The sequence below is a fragment of the Acinonyx jubatus genome, chromosome E2, assembly GCF_027475565.1.
Source record: "Acinonyx jubatus isolate Ajub_Pintada_27869175 chromosome E2, VMU_Ajub_asm_v1.0, whole genome shotgun sequence".
In the NCBI taxonomy this organism is placed as follows: Eukaryota; Metazoa; Chordata; class Mammalia; order Carnivora; family Felidae; genus Acinonyx; species Acinonyx jubatus.
In genome coordinates this window covers 49,509,983-49,527,716 of record NC_069396.1, presented here as the reverse complement: position 1 = coordinate 49,527,716, position 17,734 = coordinate 49,509,983, and the positions used below count along the sequence as shown (strand labels likewise).

The window sequence follows — 17,734 nt, the reverse complement described above, 5'->3', positions numbered from 1 at the left end:
TCAGCCCGGGTCTCTGTGATGATGGGGGGAGGGGTGGGGAGAGCGAGTGCTGTGGGGTGCTCTTTCCTGGGCTCTCCTCCACTCCGTAGGGCCCTCCCTCTCTTCTCCCCATCCAGGGAATCCCAGGAATGCCACCCTCCTTCCTCCCTTCCTCTCCCCTTCACTCCCTCACAACCTTGGGGGGCAGGGCAGGAGAATTAGGCTGGAGGGAGCAGGTGAGAGGGGGAGGGGAGCAGGCTAGGGCACCTGAGGGGAGGAGGGAAGAGCAGAGCTGTGGGTTGGAAGGGTCACAGGTCAGATGGGGGGTCACAGATCAGACTGTCCAAAGCTTCTCACAAGCCAGGTCTGACTGGGGCAAAATCCTCTGGGGGTGGGGGTTGGGGGGCGGGAGAAATGTCATTGGTTATATAGGGAGTAGCTAGCCCTGGACACTGGTCAGAATGGGGGGGGGGGTGGTCACTGGTAAGATGCCTTTGCCCATCAGACACGGAAGGAAGGCTTCAATTACAGGTCAGCTTGGGAGTTGTTGGTCAGACTGGTCAAGGTGCTACTTTCTTCTTTGGTGATACAGGAGAGCAACCGTTACACCGGCAGAAGAGACCCTTTAGTATTAGTCACACCATTGCCTCCTCCGGGATGCCCTCCCCGCTCCCTGGCTGGATCAAGGGCTCCCACAACCCCCTGGGCTCCCCCACCCCAGTCCTGCACACTCTGGGTCATCCTGGAGATGACCACCACTCTGGGGATTAAGCTGTCCCCTCACATGGACTGTAAATCCATGAGGGCAGGGCCGGGACAGTCTCTGTTGGTCACTGCTGTGTCCCCAGCATAAGGCCAGACACAGAGCAGGTGCTCAGGGAAGGTTTGCAGGGCTCAAAAGGCAGGAGCACACGGGCTCACTGGATCACCGCAGGACACATGATACAAAGTCACTCATGGACATGGGGTGCCTGGGTGGCTCAGTCGGTTAAGCATCTGACTTTGGCTCAGGTCAAGATCTTGCGGTTTGTGGGTTTGAGCCCCGTGCCAAGCCCCGTGTTGAGCTCTGTGCTGACAGCCTGGAGCCTGCTTCAGGTTCTGTGTTTCCGTCTCTTCTCTGCCCTTCCCCCGTTCATGCTCTGTTTCTCTCTCTTTTTCTCAAAAATAAATAAACATTAAAAAAAAAATCACACTCACTCCTGGACAAATACACCTTCAAGGGCTCGTGCCCCTGTTGCTTGGGCTGGACTCTAGTAGGCACCCTCTCATCAGTCCATCTTCCTCAAGAATCCAACCAGCCAAGGGTCTAGGTGGAGAGAAGGACTGGTGTGGAGCGTGAATGAGGGAGGGAAGGCATAAATACCAGCCACAGTCCCTCACAGACCTGCAGAAACGGGTACCCTAACGTCATCTGCCCTCATCCCCTACAATTTCTTCCCACAAAACAGCCGGAGGGATCCCGTTAAAATGGGAGTCAACCCACATCACTCTTCTGCTCAGAATCATTCCAGGGTTCCTCCCAAAGTAAAAGCTAAAGTCTACTCCATGGCTCACCAGGTCCTCAATCCTTGGTACCTCCCTGACCCCATCGTTCTTTCTCTTCCCCTTTGCTAGCTCTGCTCTTGCCACGCTGGCCACTTTGCTTCCGTGTCATCCCTCCAATGCCAGCCGTGTGCTGGCCTCAGGACCTTTGCACTTGCTCCTCCATCTGCCGGGACATTCTTGTCCACACAGCTCCCTCCTTTGCTGGCTTCAGAGCTCTTCTCCAACATCACCCTCATCAGTTTCCCTTGACCATCTTATTTCAAATAGCAATTCCTGCTATCCCAGCCATTCCTCATTTCCCTTATCTTACTACATTTTCCCTCCATAGCACTGATGCAACATGCTTATGTTTTATTGTTTGTCTTGCGTAGAACATAAGCCCTAAGAGAACCGAAACTTTGTTCTGTTTACCACTGAATCTCCAGCGCCTAGAACAGTGCTTGGCGGGAGGAACAGAGTACATACGAATGGAATAAACGAATTTCCCAGTCCCATCCTTCCTGTCTCATGTGTATATAGTACACATTTCATATTTATTTATTTTTTTATAACTATTTTTTTCTATTTATTTGAAGCACAGTAAGAAAAAATTGGTACACTTTGGAAACTCAGTGGCATAGTTATTTAATTTTTTACATGTTTATTTATTTTTGAGAGAAAGAGAGAGAGAGAGAAATCCCAAGCAAGCTCTGTGCTGTGAGTGCAGAGCCCGATGCCGGGCTCGAACTCACAAACTGTTGAGATCATGACCTGAGCCGAAATGGGAGAGTTGGCCGCTTAACCGACTGAGCTACCCAGGCGCCCCCACATTTTATTCATTTCATTTTGTTTTAGGGAGAGAGCGGGGGGGGGGGGGGGCTGTGCAGAGAGAGCCCGACACGAGGCTCCCTCCCGTGACCTTGGGTTCATGACCTGAGCCGAAATCGAGAAAGAGTCTGCCGTGCAATGGACTGAGCCTCCCAGGTGCCCCTGGTGTCACCACTTACGCGTTGTCATTAACAAGCCTCATTTTTCCTCTACAGCCCCTCCCCCCCCCCATCCTCAGCTTCCCTTTCCAGGTTGCTTGCCCTCAACAGTGGCCCTGGAAGCAGATGATTCTCCTTTTGAAGTCCATTTAGGAAGGGCAGGTGTAGCCCAAGTTCGTGTCCTCACGCTTAAGTCATTCCCCTCGCTTCAGCTTATTCCACGGGCCTTTCATCGTCTCCCGTCATTACAAGAAGGGCGAGTACAGTACAGAAGGTACTCCCAGGGAGAGACCACAGTCACGTAACTTTGATCACCGTAGATTGTTTTCACTGTTCTTTTTCGTCGTTAGGTGTTGCTCATATCTTAGTGTACCTAGCTTGTGAATTAAACTGTATCGTAGGTTTGTCCAGACATCCACGCACTAAGTCGCTAGTCAAAAACATGAAGTATGGCTGCCGTTCGATACCCTCTGTGGTTGCAGGCATCCGGTCGGGGTCTTGGAACCGTCCCCGTCGTGGATAAGGGGGACCAGTGTGCCCATCATTGTACACACACTGTGTGATGGTCCACTTTAAACTAGTTCACAGCTTGGGCAACACGGGATCAGGATACGTTCGGAGGGGAATGGTGATTCCCCGTCATTCCAGATTTGCGTCTGGAGGATGGAACCATCGGGAGTCTGTGTTGTCTTGGAGGTCACTGTGTGTGCATTTTGGGTTGGACAACAAGAGTTAGCTGTGCAGGGAAAGTTTAGATAAGAACTTTAAAAAAAAAAAAAAAACGTTTTCTATTTATTTATCTTCAAGTAATCTCTGCACCCAATGTGGAGGCTGAACTCACAATCCTGAGGTCTAGAGTCACACGCTCTTCCTAAAAGTGTTCGACATGTATTCATCTTTGAGAGAAACAGAATGTGAGTGGGGGAGGGGCAGAGAGCGAGGGAGACGCAGAATCCGAAGCGGGCTCCCCGCTCTGAGCTGTCAGCACCGAGCCCGACGTGGGGCTCGAACTCGCGAACCATGAGACCATGACCTGGGCTGAAACCAAAGGGTTGGATGCTCAACTGACGGAGCCACCCAGCTGCCCCCGTCCTGCTATGCTTTGAATCGGGAACTAATAATGCCAAAAAGCGGGGACTGGTTTCTCTCTTCTTCCCTCACGTGGCTGGGACACGTTCTATTTTCCTAAGATGACTGCGACGGTATCTCTCGTTCCATATGCTACAGCCCCATCTTGACGCTCCACTGAGAGGGGGGGGTCTAGGTCCCTTCCTCTTACGTCTGTGCCCTTTGGGGACTCACGTGCAAAGATGAGAACGGGGCAGGGGTGATGCTGCAGGACTCCCAAGATTAGGTAGCCTCTGCCTGGGTCACTAGAAACTTCTCCATCAAGCCTGCAGCCACCACGTAAGCAGCCAGACTGCCTCAGGGGACCACGCTGTGGGGGTGGGGCGGGGCGGCGCCTAAACTAGAAGCCAGGCCACCACCCGGAGAGGTGTGATTGCACCCTGCCCAGAACCACAGGGCCGAGCCCTGGCCCAGGAGAGATTCTGTTCCCTTTCGCGGCTCACTTTCCCATCCTGGTCCTCTAAAAATCATTCCCCTCTGCACTGGGATACCTTCCGCACATCTTTTCAGTCCCAGCTCGGATGTCTCCTCCTGGAGGCCCTCCCTGACCTTCCAGGCTGGGTCAGCTGCCCGCTCTGGGCCCCTGTAGCGTCCCGGTTTCCCCCATCCCAGCCCTGCCCGCTCTGGGTCGTCACTGTCTGTCCCCCACTGGACTGTGAGCCACCGGAGATGGGGGGGTGGCGGGTAGTGATTACTGCTCCGTGCCAGCCTCATCCAGCCTGGGCTGGGCCCAGGGCAGGGCAGGGCTCACGGTTTAAACCGAAGTGGAGGGAGGCTTGAACCTCCGAGATGAGTGATGAGGGAGGGAGACACTTCTTCAGTTTGATTTGGACTGGAAATCACTGTTACTCTGGGAGAAGATCCCAGGGAGGGATGGAAGAAAGAGAAGGTTAGGAACGCTGGGCAAGACCAGGTGTGTAACTCTTAAAGAAACGAGAGATCTTTTGGAGTAGGGGCTTGGGACTTGGATATCTGGGCCTGGGTTCAGGAATTAGTATCATTTTTTCATTAATGGGGTGAGGGGGTTGGTTGCCTGATTCTCTGAAAACTTGGGACTCCGGGCTCCTGGGTCTGAGGGAGGAGGCTGGCGGCCTGGACTGTTGGGTCTGAGGGAGGAGGCTGGAGGACTGGACTCCTGAATCCAGAAGAGCTGGGTTTCCCACCATTGCCCCTCCAGACCCCTGGATTCAGCAGGTGGCGATCAGGCCTCAAGGACCACCTGTTCCCAATGTCAAGCTGCCCCCTGGTGGCTGCTATAGTTTTCTCCACACATCAGACGACAGACCAGGCTTGGCAGTTTATTATTCACAAACCCCTTGCAGCCGCTGGGGCTCCCTTTAGCAGCACGTGCGGTGCCCTGCAAGGCAGAAAGAGGGGTGGGTCAGATAGTATCCCAGTCAGGTTGGGGGACAGGGCAGGGCCAGGCCGAGGGAACCTGGCCAGCGCTGGGGTGGGGTCGACTCACCGGCCCCCATGCCTGGGCAGCGATCACGGGCCCCACGGGGGCAGCCGGAGGGGTGACTTTTCCTTTAGGAGTTTCTGCAGTGGAGAGAGTTTGAAGAGGGGCTATTGATTTTCTGGAACCAGTGTTTTTCCCTTCTGCCCCCCATCCCATCTTCCTTCAGACCTGGGAGCCCTGGACCCCAGCTGCCTCTCCACTCACCCTGTGGCTCCCTCCCTGGCCTGAGGGTTGGAGGTGATTTCCCATGGGGCTAAGGCCACAGTCTTAATTCTTGGCAAGGGTAGAGGGCCCTGAAGTCTGGGGAGGGCCAGAGGTACCTGGAGGGGAGGAGATTAAGAAGTGTCACAGCTGAGCTGCAGCGAACTGTCATTTCATAGGCCCAGATGGTGGTAACACATGGGTGGCTGGGGCCAGGAGGAGGGAGGGACAGCCCAACAGTCTCGTCCTTGTCCATGCTGTTTTTTTCCCTAGCACCTCTGGCTCGAGTAGGAAGTTCTGTCCGTCTGTCCATTCATCCATCCTTCCATCCATCCATCCTTTCCACTCACCCGTCCATCCATTCATCTTTCCATCCATCCATCCATCCGTCCATCCATCCAACTCACAAGCATTCGCGGAGCGTCTACAGTGTGGGGCCAGGCACCCTCCTAGGCTCTGAAGAGACAGCCATGAACCAGGCAGACAAAATCTCTGTCCTCGTGCCGCGGATAAATTTACCGAGCAAAAGACTTACCATGAGTAATCAATGCATGAACAAGGAACTATCCACAGAGTATTAAGTGACCTTCAGGGAACTGGAATAGGCCTGGGGGGAGTGGGGGGCGGCTGGGGAAAACCTCTTAGAAGGAGGGCGATGGAACACAAGGCTGAGTGTGACAAGGAGGTAGGCAGAGGTCCTGTGGTGGGCGGCGGGCTTATGGCCTGTTAGGACAGCAGTAGTCCCCTGTTGCTGAAAAGGAATTGGGGGGGATAGTAGGAGGTCAGAGAGGTGGAGACAGGTCAGGTCTCCAGGCCCTGTGAGCTGTGGAGGGTATGTTGGCTTTTTCTTGGAGCCCTGGGGGAATTAGTGGGGGCTTCTGAGAGGTCAGGGAGGGGTATGATCCAGGTTACGTAACCCAGGCTTGCTGACTTCATCGGGACCTGTGGGGCCCACGCCGGGCTGATTGCCATTCTCCACGTGGAGACAGCGAGGACGGGAGAGGTCCCCAGTGGCCAGCAAGGGGCCAGGGTCCCGCCGAATGACGATCTTGCTGCCTAGGGGTGGGTTTCTCAGACGGAGGACAGCACACGCAAACCGCACCCACATTGCCACTGGCCTCTGCCATGATGCCCATTTCACAGACAAGGGAAGAGAGGCCCACAGGAGTGGAGGACGGAGTCTGGAGTCTGGAGCCGCGGGCCTGGGATCCATTCCTGACCCTGTCATTTTGAGCCGATGGCCTCCACATCTCCGAGGCTCGGTGTCCCGTGCTTTACGGCAGGGATCACAACAGTACCCACCTCACGGGGCTGTCATGACCGTCAAAATTAATACACGAGGGGCGCCTGGGTGGCGCAGTCGGTTAAGCGTCCGACTTCAGCCAGATCACGATCTTGCGGTCCGGGAGTTCGAGCCCCGCGTCAGGCTCTGGGCTGATGGCTCGGAGCCTGGAGCCTGTTTCCGATTCTGTGTCTCCCTCTCTCTCTGCCCCTCCCCCGTTCAAGCTCTGTCTCTCTCTGTCCCAAAAATAAATAAACGTTGAAAAAAAAAATTAAAAAAAAAATTAATACACGAAACACAGGGCCGGGTGCCCAGCAACTCAGACACACGTTAACACGTTAACTATGCTCATTATGGCCGTCACTTTGCTGGGAGGCAGGACCCCTGGGGGCCATCCCTCTTACAGCATGTTTTGAAGAACCAAGGGGGTAGGAGTTGACTGGAATTTGAATCAGGCAGGGTTTGGGGAGAAGAGGAGAGGGCACGCCAGGCGGAGGGCACAGCCCGGGCCAAGGTGTGCCCACGTGGCCGGAGGCGCCCCCACCCCCCCACCCCCCAGCCTGCCGTCCTGGCCGCGTCCCCCCTCATTGTCCTCTGGGAGCCAGCTGAGTGCCTCCTAATGTTTCCATTTGCCTTGGGCTGCAGGTCTGGATCTGTTTTTAGCTTCCCTGGCTGGTGTCACCGCCACCCCCCTTCCTGCTGGCTCACTTGTTTGCTGCGGTCGAAATAATGTTCCCGGACTTCCTGAGCTGTTTGTTTGAAGACGCCTCTGTATTGATTGAATCTTATGTGTACTCAGCCTAACACAGATGGGCCCCTCCCCAGCAGGCCAGGGTCTCGGAAAATCCTGGGGTAGGAAGTAGGGGGTGGGGAGGAGCAAGAAGGCTGGGGCTTGCTTCCAAGATCAGCAGATAATGGTAGGGTTTTCTAAGCACCACGCCCGCTCCCCCAGCCCCCGCCCCCAACACCAGGTTCTCTTGTATCAGCCTGTGAAATTTTGACAGGTACAGTCACCTCTCTGAGCTTTTTCTCCTCTGGAAAATGAGGAGGGGAGCATTTCTTTTATTTTTTGTTTACTTCACAGGGCTGTTGGGAAGGCTCTGTTCCTTGGATTCCTTGAAAGCCCATTTACTGAGCACCTACTATGTGCCAGGCACTGTTCTAGCCTCTGGAGATCCAATGGAGAAGACGAAGTCCTAACCTTCGGGAGGGTGGCCACCGGCTGACGGTGACAGAAAATTATACGCTTCTGCCAGGTGGTGGCAAGAACTATGAAAATCAGCAGGGGGTGGGGGTGCTTTTTTTCAATAAAATGGGGGTGATCGGGGAAGGCCGCCTTGGGGAGGAGATGAGAGAGGGCAAGCCTGGGGGACAGGAGGCCCGGGCAGAGGGGACAGCTGGTGCAAAGGCCCTGGGATGAGACATGCCTGGGATGCTGGAAGGAGAGCCAGAAAGCTGGCGAGGGGTGGCGTAAGGAAGTGAACAAGAGGGCACAGAGGTGGTGGGTGCCAGATCGCCCAGCACCTGGTCAGTGGGTGCCGAGGGGGAGCGCAGGACCTGGTGCCCCCGAGGGACCCCGGAGCTGAACCAGACCAGCACCTGACTCACCATTTTCAGCCGGCCTGTAGCTGGGGACACATTCAGCTGAGGGGGGGCTGAGGAAACCACCTGGGAGTGATGGAGGGTGGGGAGGGGACTGTAAGTTACTGTTTTCTTCCTACCTACGTGTCCTTCTGCTTAGAGTCCCAGCATTCGGGCACTCTTCCAGGCTTTGGAGATACAACAGAGAATAAGGCAAGGGCCTAACGCTCAGGGGAGTTTCATCTGGAGAAAGCCAGAGCCCCAGACCCTTGGGAAAGCAAAAGTCCAGGCCCCTAGGACCCGACTCCTGTCACTAGCCCCCTCCTCCCTCAGACCCAGGATCCAGGTCGCTGGCCCTTCCTCCCTCAGACCCAGAGGTTCCAGCTCCAGCTCCTGCCTGGCCCTGCTTACCTGCCCCAGCTCCTCCTCCCCATCTTCCTGGTCACTGCTGGACCTCAGGTACTCGGCAGCGGCTGTGGCTTCCTCTGGCTTCTCTTGAAATTGATGGATACTCACGGCCTCTTGGCCCTTGATCTCGCCGCGGCAGAAGGGGCACGTCTGGCTTTCAAAGTTCTGGGGGTGGGTTGGGAAGGGATGTAGGGTCAGGGTCTCCCCGTCCCTAGGACCACAAGGGCCTTCCTCCCCACCAGAGGGATGTGCTGAGGACAGATGGAGGGAAACAGAGGGAGAGGAGTCAGGCAGAGAGGGGCTGGGAAGTGCAGGACTGACGGGAAGGGGGGCGGGAGCCAAATGGGCTCCGGAGGGGCACAGAAGCAGATAGCCCAGGGGAGCCGGGTGTTGTTGGGGTCTCAGCTGTCCACGGTGATGATGCCGTTGCCTAGGAATGCCTGAGCACTGGCCTGGGCCCATGTTAATCGTGGGGAGCCCCACAGACATCCGCCCCACCACCACCGCTGGGGCCAACCTTGTTGTGGCTCCACCGGCCCCTGTGGGTCTTAGGATCATAGGACCCACCTCATCAACAACCACCAGTGAGCTCTGAAGACCAAGATCGATTACCCATAGGTCCTGGGGGGTACGTGGCCTGCCTGGGGCCACACGGTGAGGTCCCAGGTAGAGACGGAGGGAAGACACACGCACCAGGGGGGCTCTGCCTTTATTAGGGGCTGAGTGGGGGGGTGCCTTGGAATTCATGGGCTCATTCTCTATTGGTGAATCTAAGGCATTGGGGTGTGGGAAGGGAAAAGCGGGGTCGCTTAAGGGGTCAGCTGGCTAGGTTTTCCCGGGTTGTCTGTCTTTCTTTCAAAAAGATTTTTTCCCCAATGTTTATTTATCTATTTTGAGAGAGAGACAGACACCCAGAGCATGAGCCGGGGAGGGGCAGAGGGAGCAGGAGACACAGAATCCGAAGCAGGCTCCAGGCTCTGAGCTGTCAGCACGGAGCCTGACGCGGGGCTCGAACTCCTGGACCGTGAGATCATGACCTGAGCTGAAGTCGGATGCCTAACCGACTGAGCTACCCAGGCGCCCTTTCCTCCCACCCCCACCCGGGTTTTCTTAAAGGGGAACTTCATGTGGGGTGGCCTGTTTCCTTATTCGGGTCACTTTGCTAGGACCTGCATCCTACAGCCCTACAGTGGGGCAATGTGTATTCAAGAAGGTCCTTGAGACGCATGCCTCAGCCATCACAAGCTTGCAAACACTTCCATTACAATCACAAAGCTTCGCATCAGGCACCTACCATGCCCGGGGGGGGGGGGGGGGGGGGGGTCCACTGCCCTCTTTCCCCAAGGGCTTGGATCCTCACCATGGCTCTTAGGAGGTGACTACTATCAGCCTGGTTCTCCAGAGGAAGAGGCTGAGGCTCAGAGAGGTGAAGCCACGGGCCCCAGGTCACCCAGCCAGGGAACAAGGAGCCCTTTCCGCTAATAAGGAAGCCAGAGAACGAAAAGCAGAGGCGAGGGGTGCCTGGGTGGCTCAGTCGGTTAAGCAGCCGACTTCGGCTCAGGTCATGATCTCAGGCTCTGTGCTGACAGCTCGGAGCCTGGAGCCTGTTTCGGATTCTGTGTCTCCCTCTCTCTGACCCTCCCCTGTTCGTGCTCTGTCTCTCCCTGTCTCAAAAATAAATAAAACGTTAAAAAAAAAATTAAAAAAAAAAAAGAAAAGCGGAGGTGAGAGATGTAGGGCAAGACGGAGACAGAGACACAGAGGCGGACAGGTGGGCTCCTGTTCATTGCTCCCAAGTGACCCTGAGCCAATCTCTGCCTCTCCCTGGGCCTCAGTTTCTCCATCTGATCCATGAGGCGTGATCCCTCATGCTAGGGACCTCTAGCATGAAGGTGGAGGCTGGGGGTGAGGGGTGGGGGGAGACTGGGCGGGAAGGCAGGGCGGTCGGACCCACCTGCCAGGTAGCCAGGCAGCTGCCACAGAGCAGGTGTCCACATGGCTTGATTTTCACGTCCTTGTCCCTCTCGGTACAGATCTTGCAGAGCTCAAACGTGGAGTCCATGGCCCAGTACAGCTTCAGCTGCTCCTAGGAGGCCAGAAGATGGGGAGGATGGAGAGGGGTGGTGTTAGCCATGGGGATCCAAGTCAGGCCACAGGACGAAAGTCCCGAACGTCTGTGCCAGCCCCGAACCCTCCTAAGTCCAAGGCCGTGTATCCGGCGGCCTCCTACCTGTACCTGCCTATGAGACTTGTTCCCTGGGGTGGTCTCTATGCAGGGTTGCCAGACTGAGCAGCTAAAAATACAGGATGCCCTGTTATGTTTGATTTTTAGGTAAACAATGAACCTATTTTGGGGTTTAAGTATATCCCAAGGGTTCTGTGGGATATACTTATACCAAAAGATTTCCTTTGTCGTTTCTCCCTCGCCCGTGGGGTGGCTGTGAAGACTACGCTGATACAGGGGCTGTCATCGGTGAAGGGTCAAGTGCATTAAGCCGTTCTGACAACCTCAGCAGTATCATTTCCTGGTTTAATCCCCACAAAACCCCCCGGGGGAGGGGGCAGGACGAGCTGTGTTTTCCAGAGAAGGAACAGAGGCCCAGAGAGGCCAGGTGATTTACCCCCAGGTCATGTGGCCACCGCACCAGCACGGAAACCCACGGCCTCTGGGATTCTAGGCCTGAGTCTCTAGGGAGAGAACTCCTGAGTTAAGGCCCTTGGGGGGCACAGTACACAGGGACAGGGACAGGGCCGGTGGCAGGCCTGGGCCTCACCTCCGACACATGGATGCGCTGATGGGGCTCCATCTGGCAGAGTTCAGTCAGGTCTGGGTTGTGGTTCTTCCCATCTGGGTAGAGGAAGCTGGGCGAAGGAAAGACGGGGGTACCGAGGGCCGTCTGATACTCCTCACCCCAGACATGGGCCCAGAGCCCCCCGGATGAGCATCGCTCCCAAACCCATCGTCGGCCTGGGGATCTTTTCCCTCCCCTCTCCTCAAATTGGGACTTTCCAGGGCAAGCTGTGACTCCTCAGGCCCCGGGGCAGGGCTGTGTCCCCTCAGACTCCCCAAAAAGGGCACACGAGACCTCAGTGGCTGAAGCTCTGGAAACACAAACTCAGATCAACAAGAACCAGGAAACTGATTACATCCTAGGCTTTGACCTCCCAGAGTACCCCCCGCCCCCCCCCCACCCCCCGCCGTCCCTGTCCTTGAGTGTTTGGGCTCAAGCAGAAGACATCTTTGGGGCGCCTGGGTGGCTCAGCTGGTTAAGCATCCGACTCTTGATTTCAGCTCAGGTCATGATCCCAGGGTCGTGGGTGCCTAAGTACAAGCCTGGGATGTGCCGTATAGAGAAAATATGGGTGTCAGATGAGCTTCGTTGAGACGTGAGCTCACTGTGAAAGTATCAGTTATATATATATTAAAACATGTTTTTTAATGTTCATTTATTTTTGAGAGAGAGAAAGAGAGGGGGGGCGAGCAGGGGAGGGGGAGAGAGAGAAGGAGACACAGAATCCGAAGCAGGCTCGGGGCACGGAGCTGTGAGCACAGAGCCTGACACGGGGCTGAAACTCATGAACTGTGAGATCATGACCCGAGCTGAAGTCAGACGCTTAACCGACTGAGCCACCCAGGCGCCCCTCAACTGTATATTTAAAAAGGTGTCTTCAGGGGTGCCTGGGTGGCTCAGTCGGTTAAGCCTCCGACTTCAGCTCAGGTCACGATCTCGCGGTCCGTGAGTTCGAGCCCCGCGTCGGGCTCTGGGCTGATGGCTCAGAGCCTGGAGCCTGCTTCCGATTCTGTGTCTCCCTCTTTCTCTCTGCCCCTCCCCCATTCATGCTCTGTCTCTCTCTGTCTCAAAAATAAATAAACGTTAAAAAAAAAATTTTAAAAGGTGTCTTCAGACAGAGACACACAAAAAGGTTACTATTGGTTACCAATCAGGTAGCAATTGGTTGACAAAAATGTGACCAGATGGGGCGCCCTGCTGGCTCGGCAGGTACAGCATGTGAAGATCTCTGGGTTGTGAGTTCAAGCCCCACGTTGAGTGTGGAGCCTACTTAAAATTAAAAAAAGAAATGTGACCAGAATCTTGCAGGAAACCGAGCCGGTATTTCCCCTACGAGCAACGGCTCAGTATTCAATAATCTAGTGTTTACAGCGACTTTATAGAACAGAACTACCATAAACAATGAGAACGGACTGCATATCTATCTCAGATCATATCATATCAACAGGACTAATAAGATTAGCTCTGGCCAAAGGCTCAGGATGAGACTGGGGAACCTCACCTCCTCCTCTCCTACCCAAGGCAGCTTCTGATCGAGGGGCTGTGGGGCAGCCAAGGTTACAGGTTGAAAACACCGGGTCTAGCTGCTTGCCCAGTGGTCTTTCTGCTTTAACCGTCTAGATTCTAGAATGGGATATGGATGTCTAGAAGCGAAAGCTGTTCAGCAGAATTCCAAGGAATAGGCCAGTGAAGCCAATTCCCCACACACTTCTCAGAGCTGCCTGGAGCCCACGTAGCAGCTTTCTCTGAACTGGAAAAGGCGCCCCTTCCTCTGCACCCTCGTCTGCCACCTACCGGAACACCGTGGTATTGCAAACTTATAATGTGGGCCGTGTGAACCGCGCGCCCTCCGAGCGATCCGGGGCCGCGTGCAACGGACACCGCCTTTCGGGAGTGCATTCTGCCGACACCCTCCACCTGCCAGGACGGCGACTCACAAGCCTTCCCTTTGTCCGTCCAGGAGTGTCTGGAACAGGGGCTTGTTGAGAGAAATGGTCTGCAGGATGCTGCCGTCTGAGTTCACGAATCCAATGGCCCATTGTCCCAGGTGAGTGCAGCTGGGCCGGAAGATGTAGCTGGCGGGAGAGGTTGGTAAGGGGGTGAGGGTTCGATCACCGCTGCCCCATCTGGGAATTCCCATCCCCTCATTCTGCTGGGGATCCGGGTGTCCAAGTCCTTGTCCTTTATAACCTAGCTTCCTGGCCCTTTTACCTGCCTGGCTTGTCTCTGCAGGCCTGCAGACGCGCTTGAACCTCATCGTATGTGAGGAAGGCCACGTAGCCCGGGTGGTTGACCGCCAGGAGCTGCCAGTTCTTGAGGAGTGTCGGCCAAGGCTGGAGCGGGGCAGCGCTGGGGTCACGGAGGGGCCGAGCAAGGCACACCCAGTGCCTCCCGGGGTCTCGGAACCCAGCCACGTTGCTTACACCCGTCGTGGGCCTCAGGAATCCCGTACACAGAAGACCCCAGACGCTCCCTTCCCCGGGACCCGGGAATCTGAGATCCCAGCCACCTCTTCCCTCAGACCCATGTTCCCCATCTCTCCTTCCCCCAGCCCTGGCCTTCCCTGACCTGGAAGAGCCTGGTAAAGATGTCAAACTCGAAGACGGACACGTGGCCGCTGCCAGTGAGGTTGATGGTGGAGCGCAAGGCCAGGCCCGTGGAGCCTGATTCCACCGGGTGGCAGGTGCACAAGATGGACTCAAACTCAGCCCAGGTCAGGACACAACTGGGGGGGGTGGGGGGGAGCACACAGCTGAGGCCTCCAGGAACCTAGCATGGGAGGGCCTCGAGGGAGGAGGGGCTGGGGGCAGGACATCTGGGTCTGAGGGAGGAGGGGCTGGGGGCAGGACTCCTGGGTCTGAGGGAGGAGGGGCTGGGGGCCTGGACTCCTGGGTCTGAGGGAGGAGGGGCTGGGGGCCTGGACCTCTGGGTCTGAGGGAGGAGGGGCTGGGGGCCTGGACCTCTGGGTCTGAGGGAGGAGGGGGGTGGGGGCAGGACTCCTGGGTCTGAGGGAGGAGGCGCTGGGGGGGCGGGGCTGCCTGGACTCCTGGGTCTCCAGGCAGGGACAGGATGAGGCTCCAGGAACTTCGGGGCCCCGGGGACAGGTGCTCACTCACCGGGCGCCGCAGTGCCCCCTCCAGAAGCTGTGGGCTGGGGCCGTGGCGAGCTGGTACGTGTGTCCACAGTACTTTCCGCCGGGGAAGAGTGCGCTCAGTTCCGCATGCATGTAGCGGAAGATGAGGGCCAGCTTGGCCAGCTGTCGCCTGCAAGGATGGGCTCTGAGGGCCTGGGCTGGACCTCGGGGCTCGCGCTGGCACCTGTGCCTGCTGTGGGGGACTCTGCCCACAGGGACCAGGCCCCCAGGCTCTGCAGGGTGGAGTCCATCCCGAGACAGCCTATCACAGTCCTGACGCCTCCCCTCTGCGAACCTCGGTTTCCTCCTCTGGGAAGGAAAGGGAGGCACTGCCCACCAGTCCAGCCATCCGCCAGCCGCCAGTGGGGCTGCAGGAGAAGCCTGGCCTCATCCGGCCTTGAGCCAGCTCTGCGGGATTCCTGACATCTGTTGTAGCCCACCCGCGCTGAGGGCGTTGACCGTGGTCTTGGAGCAGGTCGTGCTCGGGGGCCTTCTTGTTTTTAGCAGCGGCGGGGGGGGGGGGGGGGGCGTGTTTCCTTCTGCCAGCTGCCTCCCCGAGAGACTGGTCAGGACGTGGGGAGCAGCAAAGGGGAGCTCTGACACTAAGCTGTGTCATTTTGGGGAGGTTCCTTTTTTTCCCCCCTTAAGTCTCAGTTTCCTCAACTGTGAAATGGGCATGCGTGCGGGATAAGTACAGCCCCTGTCTTAGAGGGGAAGCTAAGAGGATTCTTCCTTATCTCATGAGCACATAAAATGCCCAGCGACACCTGGCATACAGTTGGCACTCAGTACGTGTTAATTATTATTAGTTTGTATTATTTTATTTTTTAAATATATGAAATTTATTGTCAAATTGGTTTCCATACAGAATTTGTATTATTTTAAATGTATATTTAATTTTGAGAAAGGGAGAGCATGAGCAGTGGGGGGGGGGGGTGCAGAGAGAGCGGGGGACAGAGGATCCGAAGCGGGCTCTCGGCTGTCAGCACAGCGATGCGGGGCTTGAACTCAAGAGCCATGAGATCATGACCTGGGCTGAAGTTGGCTGTTTAACCGACTGAGCCCCCCAGGCGCCCCCCAGGCGTGAATGTCTTAAGAGCCAATTCTGCATGCGAGAATAATTGTAACTGTGCCTTGGCATTTTCATTTGAAACAGATAATGTTATGAAGGGCATTCTTGTTATCACTTCCTTATAACAGTTTGGGTATTATAGTGACCTTTAAAAAATGATGGGTAGGTAAGTAGCGTGGCCTACACATTTCATTTCAGGATGAATCTAAGGAGACATTACGAAGCTTTTACCGGACATGGTTGAGAGCTTCCTGGTCCACACCTTGTTTTGTTCTGGGCTCTAGACCCCAAGCCTCGGCTACTCCTGTCACTCAGGAGCCCCTTCCCCAGAGTTTAGAGGAGGGGGCTACAGACAAGCCCTAGGTCCTGAGCTAGATGTTCTCAGGAACCAAGACGGGGGGGGGGGGGGGGCAGGAGGCGGGGCTGTGTGTGTCCCCCTAGGCAAGGGCGATGACGGGGATGTCAGTCCACTCCCTCCTCCTGCAAGAAGCTCCCTGGGGTCCCCGCATTCTCAGGATGTGTGTCTAGGCCTCTGGGAGAGTCGGGCAATTTGAAGAGGGCTGCTGGGTGGCCAAGAAAGAGGGGACATGGGGGGGTGGGGTTAAAGGCATAGGTACCCAAAGAAAGAAAAACCTGGCTGGCTCAGCTTTCCAGGTTCCCCCAGGGAAGGGGGTTCTGACCTGGACTTCTGGGTCTGAGGGAGAAGGGACTGGGGGCTCTGGACCTCTGGGTCTGAGGGAGGAGGGGGCTAGGGGCTAGATTCCTGGGTCTGAGGGAGGAGGGGCTGGGGCAGGAATCCTGGGTCTAAGGGAGGAGGAGCTGGGCGTCTGGACCCCTGGGTCTGAAGGAGGCCGGCGCTGGGGGCCCGGACTCGCGACCCCACCTTTTTCCTGGGGCAGGAGCCGCGGCTCACCTGAGTCCGGAGCCCTCCCGGAAGAGCTCGTCATTGGCACTCCTCCGACCCTGGGGTGCCAGCAGTGCCGCCACCTGTCTGCTCTTGGCCTCCAGGTTGTTAAGGTAGACGACGAGGAAGTCCCGCGCACCGCCGGGACCCTCGGGGCCGCCTCCGTCGGCCGCCCGCCGGGTCTGGGCCACCTCGCGCAGCAGCTGCGCGGTGCGGGGCAGCAGGTCCCGCATCGAGGGGGGACTGGAGGCAAGCCGGGGGTCCCCGAAGTGCTCTTCCAAGCGTTCCAGCAGCCTCACCGCCCGGCCGAGCGCGCGGGCCTCTTCCCGCTGCCGCCCCCAGGGGGCTGCCACCGCTGCCATGGGTCCCAGGGCGTCCTGGGAGGTAGGCGTGCGGCTGGGAGAGGTGCGGCCGGGCCCAGCCCAGGGTGGGGGCGGGGTCGGACGCCAAAGGTGAGGGGGCGGGCCCAACCCAGGGTGGGGGCGGGGCCGGGCGCCAAAGGTGAGGGGGCGGGCCCTGGAGAACCGGGGAGGGGACCGCAGATACCGGTGTCTCCCAAGGGGGCGGAGCCTGGGGGAATCTGGCACCTGGGTTCCTAGAGATGGGGTTCCAAGTCTGCTCCCCCCCGGGGCGCCTGGGTGGCTTGGTCGGTTGGGCCTCCGACTTCGGCTCGGGTCATGATCTCACAGCTCGTGGGTTCGAGCCCCGAGTCGGGCCCTGTGCTGACAGCTCGGAGCCTGGAGCCTGCGTCGGATTCTGTGTCTGCCTGTCTCTCTGCTCCTCCCCTGCTCTCTCTCTCTCTCTCACACACGCACACTCTCTCTCTCTCAAAAATAGATAAACATTAGAAGAAAAAAAAAAGTCTGTTCCCCTAAAGAGACCTGGATGGGGTGGCTTCGGGGGGGGGGGGCGGAAACGAGAAGAGACTCTTCGATGGGCAGGAAGTGTAGGTACGATGCCTGGGCCGCTTCTGGGACCGGTTGGAGGCTGAAGTCTCCAGGTTGCATTGGAGGAAGGGTTCGGAGAGACCCGAGACTTTTGTGGGGGTGGGGGTAGGGCTGGGGGCTTAGTTATCCAAACTCTGCGGGGAGGTGAGTCCGGGAGGGAGCCCTCCTGAGTCTCTTGGACCCAGGTTTGGATCTTTGGCTGTGGCATAGGATTAAGAGCACTGAACTTTCTGGGAGGAAAGGTCAGGGAGATAGTTCGATGCCTTTGTCCCCGACAGGGAAAGCATACATTACCAGGTCCCTTAGTCCCCTGGGAGCAGGAGCTGGGTGCCTGAGGG

At 57.0% G+C, this 17,734-nt stretch overlaps 1 protein-coding gene across 4 annotated transcripts; it reads right to left on the bottom strand.

Annotated features, from left to right (window-relative positions):
• Positions 1-4,895: 4,895 nt before the first annotated feature.
• CBLC (Cbl proto-oncogene C) lies at positions 4,896-16,893 on the bottom strand. Of its 4 annotated transcripts, XM_027037749.2 has the most exons (12): positions 16,459-16,891; positions 14,457-14,603; positions 13,909-14,065; positions 13,552-13,673; positions 13,278-13,415; positions 11,323-11,410; positions 10,503-10,634; positions 8,552-8,713; positions 8,168-8,227; positions 5,281-5,396; positions 5,083-5,156; positions 4,896-4,974 (listed from the first exon to the last, which is right to left on the bottom strand). In XM_027037749.2, the coding sequence occupies exons 1-11, from the start codon at positions 16,809-16,811 to the stop codon at positions 5,147-5,149; spliced, it is 1,485 nt and encodes a 494-aa protein (XP_026893550.1). In that variant the 5' UTR covers positions 16,812-16,891; the 3' UTR covers positions 4,896-4,974; positions 5,083-5,146. The 4 variants fall into 4 exon arrangements, with proteins under 4 accessions (XP_026893550.1, XP_026893552.1, XP_026893551.1 ...); XM_027037751.2 differs by lacking the exon at positions 5,281-5,396 and having other exon boundaries at positions 16,459-16,892; XM_027037750.2 differs by lacking the exon at positions 8,168-8,227 and having other exon boundaries at positions 16,459-16,892.
• Positions 16,894-17,734: the final 841 nt, after the last annotated feature.

What these genes read in the sequence shown, in the direction of transcription:
- CBLC (XM_053210401.1), bottom strand. Translation starts at nt 16,811, where the DNA reads ATGGCAGCGGTGGCAGCCCCCTGGGGGCGGCAGCGGGAAGAGGCCCGC. An exon ending in TGCAGAGACAAGCCAGGCAG is followed by an intron (nt 13,416 to 13,551) that starts GTAAAAGGGCCA and finishes CTCTCCCGCCAG; the next exon opens with CTACATCTTCCGGCCCAGCT. An exon ending in GACGGACAAAGGGAAGGCTT is followed by an intron (nt 11,411 to 13,277) that starts GTGAGTCGCCGT and finishes TCCTTCGCCCAG; the next exon opens with CTTCCTCTACCCAGATGGGA.